Source organism: Thecamonas trahens (assembly GCF_000142905.1).
Source record: "Thecamonas trahens ATCC 50062 unplaced genomic scaffold supercont1.34, whole genome shotgun sequence".
In the NCBI taxonomy this organism is placed as follows: domain Eukaryota; order Apusomonadida; family Apusomonadidae; genus Thecamonas; species Thecamonas trahens.
The window spans coordinates 93,686-104,536 of NW_013657646.1; the positions used below are offsets into that span (position 1 = coordinate 93,686).

Here is a 10,851-nt window from a genome sequence, read left to right on the forward strand (position 1 = left end):
CGTCCACTCCCCCACTCGTCCCACTCCCCCGACTCGTCCCACCTCCCCCCCATCGTCCCACTTTCCCCCCCTCCCTCTTCCCCCCCGATCGTCTGCAACATCAAGCATATCTCGACCATTCGAGCCCCTGTGCCACAGTACTGAGCGCACGATAGCCATGAGTGACCGAGTCCGGACTCGAGCCCCCATCGAGCGTCGCCCAGTTTGCGACGAGCGGACGCTGATCACGGAGCAGCTCGAGGTGGGCATACTCGACGCCACGGGTGTGGAGGAAGAGGTTGGACATTAGGCGAGGCAAACATGCCTGGGCACCCGAAGAAGAAGGCTTTCTCCACCTTGGGTTCTCCACAGACCTCTCCTGTGCGGGTACGTGACGTACCAGGCCCATGACTGTTCCCCCGTCTGCCTGGCGCCAAACAGACTCACCTTGGAACACGTTGCGTTTATCGATGACTTTATCAATGGCGGCGATCGGGGGGGGGGGGGGGGACCATCTCTGGCGATCATTGCTGGCGAACACTACTGAACCATGTACGGCAACGATCAACGGCAACCATGTACGGCAACCATGTACGGCGACCATGTACGGCAACCATGTACGGCAACCATGTACGGCGACCATGTACGGCAACCATGTACGGCGACCATGTACGGCAACGATCAACGGCAACCATGTACGGCGACCATGTACGGCGACCATGTACGGCAACCATGTACGGCAACGATCAACGGCAACCATGTACGGCGACCATGTACGGCGACCATGTACGGCGACCATGTACGGCAACCATGTACGGCGACCATGTACGGCAACGATCAACGGCAACCATGTACGACAACCATGTGCGGCAACGATCAACGGCAACCATGTACGGCAACCGCCGACGGCAACATTCTGCTGATCACATCGGACGTACTCATTATTCCGCCACCGACCACAACTGCTCAGAACACAACCTTGACAGACTCATCGCTCGCACGCGGGCCGCGACGGATGGCTGCCCCGCTTCCGGCTCCGGTCACTCACTCAGCGCCGTTGTCGTTCTCGGGCACTTCGTCGTACGCGGCGTCATACGCTCCACGCCGTGGCTTGGATGTGCATCGTCTGCCGCCGCCACACGCCCAACGACGCTCGCGCCCGCGTCCGTCGCTCGCCCTCATGCGGCTGCACGCCGGCGCAGGCCGAAGCCTCAATGAGATTGAGGCTGCTGCCCTCGCTGACGCTGATGAAGAGAGAAGGCTCCGCCGCGCCGCCGAAGAGCGCGCCCGTGCCGCACATCATCCGGCGGCAGCATGGGCCCACGCGCCTGTCCCACGCCCGCGGGTCGTCCACTCGACGCTCGCCGACACCCACGCCCGGCTCTTCCCGCCGGCTAGGCCGTCGCTCCCGCGTCGCGCGCTCTCCCGCGCCTCGGCCTCCTATCCGCATCCGCGTCCGTACCCGTCTCCGAGCCAGCAGCTCCGTGCTGCATCGTCACTTGGTCTCCGCCATGAGCTCCCACCGCCTCCGCCGGCACCCCGCCATCGTGTTTCCATCCCGGAGAAGCGGCAGGCGACGCTTGACGACGTGCCCGAGTGGGAGCGAGCCCGACCGGTTTTCTCCTCCAAGCGGCGGTATGCGCCGCTCCAAGGCTTTGACGGCGATCCGCGGTACTACGACATGTATCTCCCTGCGTCGTCGGCCAACGACGCCCCGCGCGCTGCCGCTGGCGGCCTCGGAATCGCCAGCTCGGTCTCATACGACATTCTCGCCCCGCGATAGCGGCGATGTGGCTGCATTTACCTTGTTGCCGAGTCAAGCAGGCACGCCGCCGCGTCGAGCATGGCCTTGAGCGGCGCCGCGTAGTTGTCAGACGTGATGGCCTTGGACGCGCGGATCATGTCGCCGGCGTGGGCAGACAAGATCTTTTTCTCCTCCTCCGAGAACCGCGAGCTCGGCGCGTCCTGCAGCGCCTTGACCGCCATCAGCATCTTCTTCAGCTGCGGGACGAGCTGCTCTGACGCCGGCAGGGCGCCAGCCGCAACCTTTGACGCCAGCCATGCATGACCCTCGCGGATGTCGGCCACGTAGTCGCCGCCGGGCTTGGGCGCCGCTGGCGCCTTCCGTCGCGGCTTGGCAACCCGCCCCCCCTCAGGTGCCGACTCGCCCCGGGCCGGCGGCTTGCCCGGCTGCTTGGCCGTCGGCGGCGGCGGACGCGGCTTGCTTGGCCGTGGCGCGACGTGCGGCTTTCCCGGTCGTGGCTTGGTTGTCGGCGGCTTGCGTCGCATCGGCGACGCATCGCCGGGCTTGGTCGGCAGCCGGGGCGGCTTGCCCGTCTTTGGCGATGACTCTGGCGACGGCAGCGGCTTGGCCGGCAGCCGCGGCGGCTTGGCCGACTTGGGCGACGGGGCCGGAGACGGCAGTGGCTTGGACGGCAGCGGCTTGGCCCGCGACGACGGCGCCTCGTCAAACGGATTGAGCTCGGCAGGCAAGTTCGCGGTAGCCTCGCTACCGCCCGGAGTGTCAAACGGGTTGCCGGCACTGGCCGGCTGCGGTGGAAGCGGCGGGAGCGGCGACCGGCCCATGTCTGGAAAATCGGCCTCGCCGCCCGACGGCTGATGCGGCGTGTCTGGTTGGATCGTTGAGGCCGGTGACCGCGGCGGCACTGCCGGCGCTGGTTCCGCCGCCGTCGCCGGCGCCACGTCGGGCGTCAACTTCTTAAAGTCGGTCGGGCCCGAGATGACCGAGCCCGAGGTGGCGACGCCCTGGGTCTTGGCCACCGCCAGGGTCGACGGCGAGTTTGCAGTGGCGAGCGAGGACATCCACTGCCATTTGAACTCGGGACTCGCAGCTTGAAAGTAGATGGTCGGTGGCGGGACGTCTGCATCTGAGCAGAGCTTGAACATGACGTCGTCCTTGGACGATCCACCGAGAGCCTTGCGTTCGCGCAAGCCGATGTGATCGACATAGTAGCGGGCCAAGTCAAGCGAAGTAACCAGGCGCTCCTTGCCCATGGTTGCGTAGTAGTTGAGAGCGCCCGAGCCATACGAGCCACCAAGCTCCAGGACAAACCAGTACTCGGTAAAGGCAAACTGATTCTCATCCCGAACAGACAGCGGGCCCTCCATGAGGGTCCTGCGAGGCAGATCCCATTCCGGGGCGCAAGCGAGACCAGCCTTGACCAGTACCTGATCCAGAACCAAACCCATATGTATGGTATCAAGAGTACCTTGAGGAAGACCAAGATCAAGTTCAACACGACGAGCGAGTTCACGACGAGGTGGAGAGACATGAAGCGAGGTCTGTCCGTCACTGGCCAGAACGTTGGAAATGCTGCGACGGAGCAGGTACATGACCACATTCTCCGGGTTGTCGGGAATGCTGTTCTCCTCCGACATATCTTGCTTCCTTGGCTTCTGTCTTGCTCCTTCCGCTCTCTTGCTTCCAACTCGGTCCTTCACAATAGTAAAATGCCTTCCTTCCCCTTGGCTACCTCAACAAAGCTTCCCGACTGCTCCCACCTACTTCCTCCCAAGCTGCCGCTCCGAGCGAGAGACACGTGGTTGCTCCCGCTCGCACCGTTCGAATTTCGTTGCTCAAAAAGCCTTTCATTCCAGCCGACCGCGAAAAAAAAAATAATGGTCGTTGCCTCGTTTCGGGTTGGTTGGCCACCCTCCGCTCATTTGGTTCCTATATTTTTTCTCGTCGCACATGCAGCTCAGGCTTGGTGGACTGACGTTCAGAAGTGTTTATGGGTGCGGTAGTCATGGGAGGGATATGTGTGTGAAGGGTATAAATAAAGGATGTAGCGCAGCTGGTTGGTGTGGGATGCGGTGCTATAGGGAGGCGAGGAGGAGGGAGTGCATAGGCGGGGCATTGGCTTGCCGAGGGAAAATTTAGCCGCTACCGTCGCGAGGGTGTTCGGCAACAACGAGCTCACCAGGGCGAATAGCGGTAGGCAGTTAAATCCGCAAGTCTTGCGCGTCTTTGCTAGGGTGTTGCCACTCCCTAAAGTGCTCTCATCTCTTTGTTGTGCTTATCATACAGACGTGACAGAAAGAAGACCCTGTTCGGCGTTTCTCAAACTACCTTTCAATTTTTCCCCCGCCCCCTCCCCTGCCATTGTCCCACGCCCGGGTTGTGGGCGGGATGAGTCGAGCTCTCCCAAATCGAGCTCGACTCACGCCCCTGCTGCGAGAGACGGCAGCACCACTCACCGTCGTCCTTGGCATGCAGGTCGACTACCTTGTACTTGGTGGAACAGTGGTGGACGGGCTCGGTGGGGAGCCTGTGGTGGCTGACGTGGCCATTGCTCGCGGGCGGGTCGTCGGCGTCGGACCGGCGCTCTCCACAGCGTACACTGTCGCCGATCCGTCCACCGATCTCATCGATGCATCGGGTCTGCTTGTCCTCCCTGGCCTCATTGACACCCACGCCCACGACGACTCGGTCCTCCTCCACCCGCATCCGCCAGCTCCTCGTGCCGCAGCTGCGCCTGTCCCTAGTCCAGCGGCCGATGATGGCGGCATCGATGCACATCATCCTCTGCTCCCAAAGGTGGCTCAGGGCGTGACGACGGTCATCATCGGCAACTGTGGCATCTCGCTAGCTCCGCTCAACGCAGCAGCGTCGTGCACATGTGGTGCTGCGGATGGCGAGGTGTACAGCTGCACCTGCTCGCCGCTGCCGTCGCCGATGTACATCCTCGGCCCGCGAGCACGCTACTCGTTCGACTCGATGGATGCGTACATTGCTGCGCTAGACGCTGCCGAGCTACCAGTCAACGTCGGAGTGTTGGTGGGTCACGCTTCGCTCCGTGCCCGCGCCATGGGCGAAGACGCGCTGGTCACCCGACCCGCCAACGCTGATGAGATGGCGGCTATGCAGAGCAGCCTAGCTGAAATGGGCGCAGCGGGCCAGGTCCTCGGCCTCTCCACCGGTTTGTACTACGCCATCGGTGCACCGGCACCGACCGAAGAAGTGGTGGCGCTTGCTGCGACCCTGGCCAATGCCTCGAATGGGGCTGCGGTCTACACCACACACCTCCGCGACGAGACGTCGGGCGTCGAGACTGCGCTCGACGAGGCCATTGCCATTGCCGATGCGGCCGGTGCCCACCTCGTTGTGTCGCACGTCAAAGCTGCAGGCTCGGACAACTGGGGCAAAGGACCGGCACTGGTGGAGAAGCTGACCAACGCAGCAGCGGCAGCGCAAGCTGCCGGGCGCAACGTTGCCTTTGACGTCTACCCCTACACCGCGAGCTCAACTCATCTCTCGGCACCGCACATCCGGCGGTCATCGTCGTCACTTTTGGCCTGGTCGGCGGTCGCACCGCACTTGGCTGGCGCTGAGATCCTCGATGCGGCGGCGCAGCTTGGTCCCGAAGGAGCGCCGCCGCCGACGCCCGAGCAGGCAGTCGCTGCGCTCGAGCCCGGCGGTGGCATCTACTTTCAGATCGACGACGGTGACCTGGAGACGCTCCTGGCGTGTCCGCTGGCCATGGTCGGCTCGGACGGACTGCCTCTCGACTCGCGGCCGCATCCGCGGCTGTACGGCACCTTTACGAGGGTGCTCGCCAAGTACGCGGCGGCCGACGACGGGCTGCTCCCGCTGGCCGAGGCAGTCCGGCGGATGACCTCGCTACCGGCACAGACCTTCGGCCTCGTCGACCGCGGCTCGCTTACAGTCGGCGCGTTTGCCGACCTCGTCGTTGTTGACCGTACAGCGCTTACTGAGAGGGCGACGTATGAGGAGCCACGGGCGACGCCAGCAGGCGTGCACTACGTCTTTGTCAACGGCGAGCCGGTGGTGCGCGCAGGCGGTGCGCCGCCCGCGCGCATCTTGGCCCATCCGGGCATGGTCCTCAAGCGACCGGCAGCGGTCCATGTGGCACGGATGAAGGAGGCACTGCGGGTGGCGGCCGAGGCGCCGCTCGTGAGCGAGACGCCGGTCGGCGCGGCATGGTTCGACGACCGTACCGGCGCGTTGGTCGCCACCGGGCACAACCGGACGGTGGCGTCGCGCAATGCGACTCTTCACGCCGAACTTGTGGCTCTCGGCGAGCTCGAGGCCGAGCTTGGATCGGCCGAGGCACTTGCGGCGCTAGCGCCGCACCTGCACCTTTACGTCACGCTCGAGCCGTGCGGCATGTGCTTCTCGGCGCTGCGCGAGCTCGGCGTAGGCGCCATCCACTACGGCGCAGCCAACCCGCGGTTCGGCGGCGGGACGGTGCTCAACCTCAACGCCGAAGCCGCCGCCATTCCCTGCGTCGGCGGCGTCTGCCGCGACGACGCTGTCGAGCTTCTCAAGTCGTTTTACGCGACCCAGAACCCCGCGACGGCCGGCATTCACGAGACGACACAGGCATAGCCAACGTCGGCATAGTCCGCCCCGTCATCGTCATCATCATCGTCATCACTTCCGCCGGCGGTGTTGAGACCGTTGTCGCCGGCAGCACTGCTGCCCACGGGGGAGGTGTCGGCGGCGGGGATGGCGAGAAGCGACTCGGCTGACAGTGCGAGGGTGATCTCGTCGCGGACCGAGGCGAGTGTTGCGTGGTCCTTGAACACCATGCGGCAGGCAAAGCCGGTGCCGAGTGGCCCAGCGTCGAGGGTGTCTGTCCACGACGCGACCGGCTCATCCGGGACGGAGACGCCGGCGAGGACGGCCGAGGCGGTGCGGGAGCGGCGGCGGGCGGAGCGGTCGCCGGCAAGGGCCGGGCTGACGACGTCGTAGTGGGCGTGGGTGGTAAAGACGTCAAGCACGTAGAGCTTAGCTGCAGCAGCAGATGCGTCTGACGACGAGGCAGCCGGAGGCTCGGCTTCGCCATCGGCGACAATCTCCGAGGCGTCGGCGTCGCCGTCGACGCCCAGCAAGCGGCGGGTATCGACGACGCGGACCGAGCGCAGCGGAAGGCGGCGCGGGCCGCGGGCAAACACCGCGTGGGCCTTGTACCGCTCGACCTTTTTGAGGCGCTTGGTAGTGTGCTTGGTGACCACCAGCATGTCGTCGAGGACGTACAGCTTGCGGTCCGGCTTGGAGATGGACGAGTCGAGCCACGGCGGCGAGACGACAAAGATGTTGCGGAGGACGGAGCGAAAGGCATCGGTCCAGGCCTGAGCGTCAGACGGCGAGTTGGCGACAAGTGTGAGGCCGCGGGAGAGGGTGGCGAGGTGCAGGGTGTTGGCGGCCGGGAGTGAGAGGGCGACGACGTCTGTGAGGACAACGACACCTTCGGCAGGTGCGGTCGCGGTCTCGGCCTCGGACTTCCAGAAGACCAGCTGGCCGTTGGCGTGAAGCCGGAACCAGCGCTCGTTGTAGGTACGTGCGCTAGGAGTCGTGGCCATGCCGAGCATGCCCTCAAGGACGACAGCACGGCCGGCGGCGAGGGACTTTGACGACCTCGTGTCGCGGCGGCGGGCGATCTCGGCCGAACGGACGGCGTCCCAGGTGGCCAGTGCACCCGGAGCCACCGGCGGCGGCGGAATGTGGACCACCACGGCGACATCGTCGACGGTCAGTCGCGCCCGATGGGTTGACGCACTCAGCGACGCGGCAAGATTGGGCGGGAGGTCGACAAAGGTGGCCGCCAGCTGCGCAAACTTCTCGCGCGCATCTTGTATGTGGCGGGCTTCGTTGAGCGAGGCGGCAAAAGCCTCGACGGCGGCGTTGGCAGCCGCAAGTGGGCGGGCGTCAGCGTGGCTGGCGGGCGTCCGCTTGACCAGGTCCTTGAGCAGAAGCAGATACCGTGGAATGCGCTGGATGGGGGTAAGGAGGAGGGCCGACAAGTCGTAGGCCATGGCGTTGATCATGGGCGCATCGGACCCAGCAGCAGCAGTGAGAGCTGCAACTTCGTCGGCGACAGCGGCCTTGACAAAGGCCTTGAACTTGGACCCTGTCTTCTTTGCGGCCATGAGATGCTTCAACCGGGCCTGAGCCGCTTCGTTGCGCGTGATGACACGAGTGTACGGGGCGAGCATGGGATTGAGAAAGCGAGGCGAGAAGATGGGCCCCAGTTTTGTGCGATCCGAGAAGCGAGTAAGGCGAGATTTGAGATGAGAGCGAAGACTTGCATGCAGGGCGATGAGATCCTCCACATCATCAAAGAACAGATCAACATCATCCATAGTCATGCCCAGCTCTGCCAGGGCCTTCTTCTCCAAGCCACGAAACGGTTTGCCAAAGACTCTCAACATAGTCTCCAACCCCTTAATATACGTCTCTTCCGTCGCCAGCATCTCCACAGCAATCTGTTCCCGTGCCGCCGTCGACGGGCAATCACGAGTTGAGCTCGGAGGCGGCGGAGGGCGCTCTTCCCCGGACGACGACGAGTTTCCCATGGCCAGAGGTAGACGGCGAGCGAAGTGGTGAACAAGGTGAGTGAATGAGTGCGCGCGTGTGTGTGTGGGGAGATGGAGTGTATGGGTGTGTGTGGGAGAGGTGGTATGTGTGTGAGTGTGTGTATGTGTTGTGGGGGTTGGGGGGGAGAAGGTGGTGCCTGTTGCGTCTGTCAATGTCATGATTTTGACGGGCGGAGAGCAGAGGGCGACATTCCTCAGGATCGCTTTTTCTTATGCCGACGGGAGGTCATCCTCCCCTGGCAGCATCGGGATGCACTCTGCTCGCGGTTTGCGGCACGTGTGGTGCATGTTACTTATCATTGCTGTGTGGTGGCTCTGGCGGGGGCGCACCTCCATTGATCTACTTGCGCGGGTAGAGGGACTTGAAGGCGACAAAGCCGGCGGCAACGATGGCGGCGACAGTGGCGGCAGTGGCGACGAGGCAGAGCTCCGATGAGAGCCAGCCGGCAGAGGCCGCGGCCTCGGGCGTGATCGGGCCACCGATCTGTGGGCGGAGTGGGAAGGGGAGGATGAGTAGGGGGCGGGCCGTAGGGGGGAGGGTAGCACAGCGGGTAGCGATCCGTTTATGGAGGGAGCCATGTCGCCGCCAACGGAACGCACCGTGGATGTACGCGGAGAGAGCAGCCGTCGGAAGGAAGGCAGACCGGCTGCAATGGGCAGAGGCGTCCAAGCAAACAAGAGGACAACGTTTGCGCGAGGCCAGCCGTGGACATAGACCGCGCAGCACGGCGCGAGTACACCTGCATAGCAGTGACAAGGCAGGCATGCAAAGGCATTGCGCAGACGAGTCCAAGGCGAGTACGCCGCAATCCAGAGCAGGCGATGCAGCTTCGAACAACCGACGCAGGGGAGAGCAGGGGGGGGGAGGAAGGAGAACAGGGGCAGGGGAATAGAGGACAGGGTGTAGAACGAGGATACAGCCATCTTCCGAAGCTTAGAGGATGGTGCACCACGAGTCACCAGCACCCGCACCACCAGCCGGCCGCTCACGCACCTCTGCGGGGTCGACGTCACCAACGAGGTAGTCCTTGAGCATGGCCACAGCCTCAGACGAGTGACCGACATCCTCAAAGCCATCGGTACCATCCTCACCTATATACACGATACATGTAGTAATGTGAGTGTGAATCATCAACTATCATGCCCACCATACTATTGGTTGAGTGAGGCTGGGCGGCAGGCAGGCATGTGCCAACGAGTACGTAGCCAACCAAGGACATTGGACACGTCACACACCATTCCTTCGCACCCTCTCCGTTCCCCTCCCCCCACCCACCCCCCTGTCCCCACCCACCCCCCGCAGGGTTGGCAAGGACGACAGCCATGACTGACAACAACCCCAATCCACCAGAATATGAAACAAGGATTATTGTATCACGTAGAGTGGTTGGATGGGCTTGTAGCATCTTGCTGTCTTCATACTAGCCGTGTGAAGGGGATGGGGGAGGTGGGGGGGGGAAGGCGCTCGCGGGCGACGGGTCATCCCATCTTTGAAGGCAAGGGGGAAGGGGGGGGGGGGGGGGAGGGGGATGGGCAAGGGGTACGTACCAGCAACGTCAAGGAGGACCTCAGCACCACCGGGGTGGTCGTCAATAAAGGCAGTCACATCGTAGACCTTGTTGTCGATCACAATCCAGCAATCCTCAGCCGTGTTGTGCTCGGCAACCTCAGCAAGCTCGAAAGTCTTCGACATGATGCTCAGTCGAGAAAGGAGTTGGGTGGCGGGCAAATGGTCGGGGTCGGCCGGAGGAATGGCTTGCCGCGGTGAGTCGGGCGATGGCCGACTTGGTCAGAGGTGCTGCGGGCAAGAGGAGAAACATCGACCAGTGGAACGCGGGCAAGTTGGTGAAGCGGCCGCGAGATCGAGCCGTACCGGTCTTGCTGTTGTGTCTGATTGGCGAGACGGATGGCTTGCGGCGTTGAGGCGGGCGATGGCTATCTCGGCCGATGCCGATGTAGACTCAACTGGAACAAAAGGACCCCCGGTGAAGGGGGCTCATACTCGTGCTGCCCGTTGCTGGATGGGCTGCCCGCTGGTGGATCGGTGACCCGTTGCTGGATGGGCTGCCCGCTGCTGGATGGGCTGCCCGTTGCTGGATGGACTGCCCGCTGGTGGATCGGTTGCCCGTTGCTGGATGGGCTGCCCGCTGCTGGATGGGCTGCCCGTTGCTGGATCGGCTGCCCGCTCGTGGATGGGCTGCCTGCTGCTGGATCGGTTGCCAGAGATTACACTCTCCCCGACCAAGTACTGGCGCGACGAGTTTGGCCGAACCGAGAGCCAAGCGTGAGCGACCACTGCTCGCCACCATGGCCACACCAGAGACACGAAAGCTGTTCAAACAGCTGCAAGGCATCAACAACAACAACGTAAGTCTACCCAGAGCCACAGCAGAACATGCTCTACCTGCACATCCTCTTTCCCCCCGAGTGCAGTTGGCCATATCGACAAAAGGGTGGATGTGCGTACCGGCGTGTGCCGCAGGTCACAGAAGGTCTACACCTCCCCCTCCC

At 63.6% G+C, this 10,851-nt stretch overlaps 6 protein-coding genes across 6 annotated transcripts; 2 read left to right on the plus strand and 4 right to left on the minus strand.

The window, feature by feature from the left end:
• Positions 1-260: 260 nt before the first annotated feature.
• AMSG_07263 (uncharacterized protein) lies at positions 261-1,563 on the plus strand (the record flags this gene model as incomplete). Its single annotated transcript, XM_013900736.1, has 3 exons — positions 261-366; positions 950-1,526; positions 1,553-1,563. The coding sequence occupies exons 1-3, from the start codon at positions 301-303 to the stop codon at positions 1,561-1,563; spliced, it is 654 nt and encodes a 217-aa protein (XP_013756190.1). The 5' UTR covers positions 261-300.
• Positions 1,564-1,763: 200 nt separating this feature from the next.
• On the minus strand, positions 1,764-3,525 carry AMSG_07264 (uncharacterized protein). Its single transcript, XM_013900737.1, has one exon. The coding sequence runs from the start codon at positions 3,376-3,378 to the stop codon at positions 1,780-1,782; it is 1,599 nt and encodes a 532-aa protein (XP_013756191.1). The 5' UTR covers positions 3,379-3,525; the 3' UTR covers positions 1,764-1,779.
• Positions 3,526-3,618: 93 nt separating this feature from the next.
• AMSG_07265 (N-acyl-D-amino-acid deacylase) lies at positions 3,619-6,349 on the plus strand (the record flags this gene model as incomplete). The annotated part of the gene is made up of 2 exons (XM_013900738.1): positions 3,619-3,639; positions 4,217-6,349. 2 exons carry the CDS (start codon positions 3,619-3,621, stop codon positions 6,347-6,349), a joined length of 2,154 nt encoding a protein of 717 aa, XP_013756192.1.
• Positions 6,350-6,394: 45 nt separating this feature from the next.
• Positions 6,395-8,319, minus strand: AMSG_07266 (uncharacterized protein; the record flags this gene model as incomplete). The annotated part of the gene is made up of 2 exons (XM_013900739.1): positions 6,395-6,439; positions 6,520-8,319. The coding sequence occupies 2 exons, from the start codon at positions 8,317-8,319 to the stop codon at positions 6,395-6,397; spliced, it is 1,845 nt and encodes a 614-aa protein (XP_013756193.1).
• Positions 8,320-8,642: 323 nt separating this feature from the next.
• Positions 8,643-9,086, minus strand: AMSG_12059 (uncharacterized protein; the record flags this gene model as incomplete). The annotated part of the gene is made up of 2 exons (XM_013900844.1): positions 8,643-8,824; positions 9,081-9,086. 2 exons carry the CDS (start codon positions 9,084-9,086, stop codon positions 8,681-8,683), a joined length of 150 nt encoding a protein of 49 aa, XP_013756298.1. The 3' UTR covers positions 8,643-8,680.
• Positions 9,087-9,274: 188 nt separating this feature from the next.
• AMSG_07267 (cytochrome b5) lies at positions 9,275-10,033 on the minus strand (the record flags this gene model as incomplete). The annotated part of the gene is made up of 2 exons (XM_013900740.1): positions 9,275-9,432; positions 9,889-10,033. The coding sequence occupies 2 exons, from the start codon at positions 10,031-10,033 to the stop codon at positions 9,275-9,277; spliced, it is 303 nt and encodes a 100-aa protein (XP_013756194.1).
• Positions 10,034-10,851: the final 818 nt, after the last annotated feature.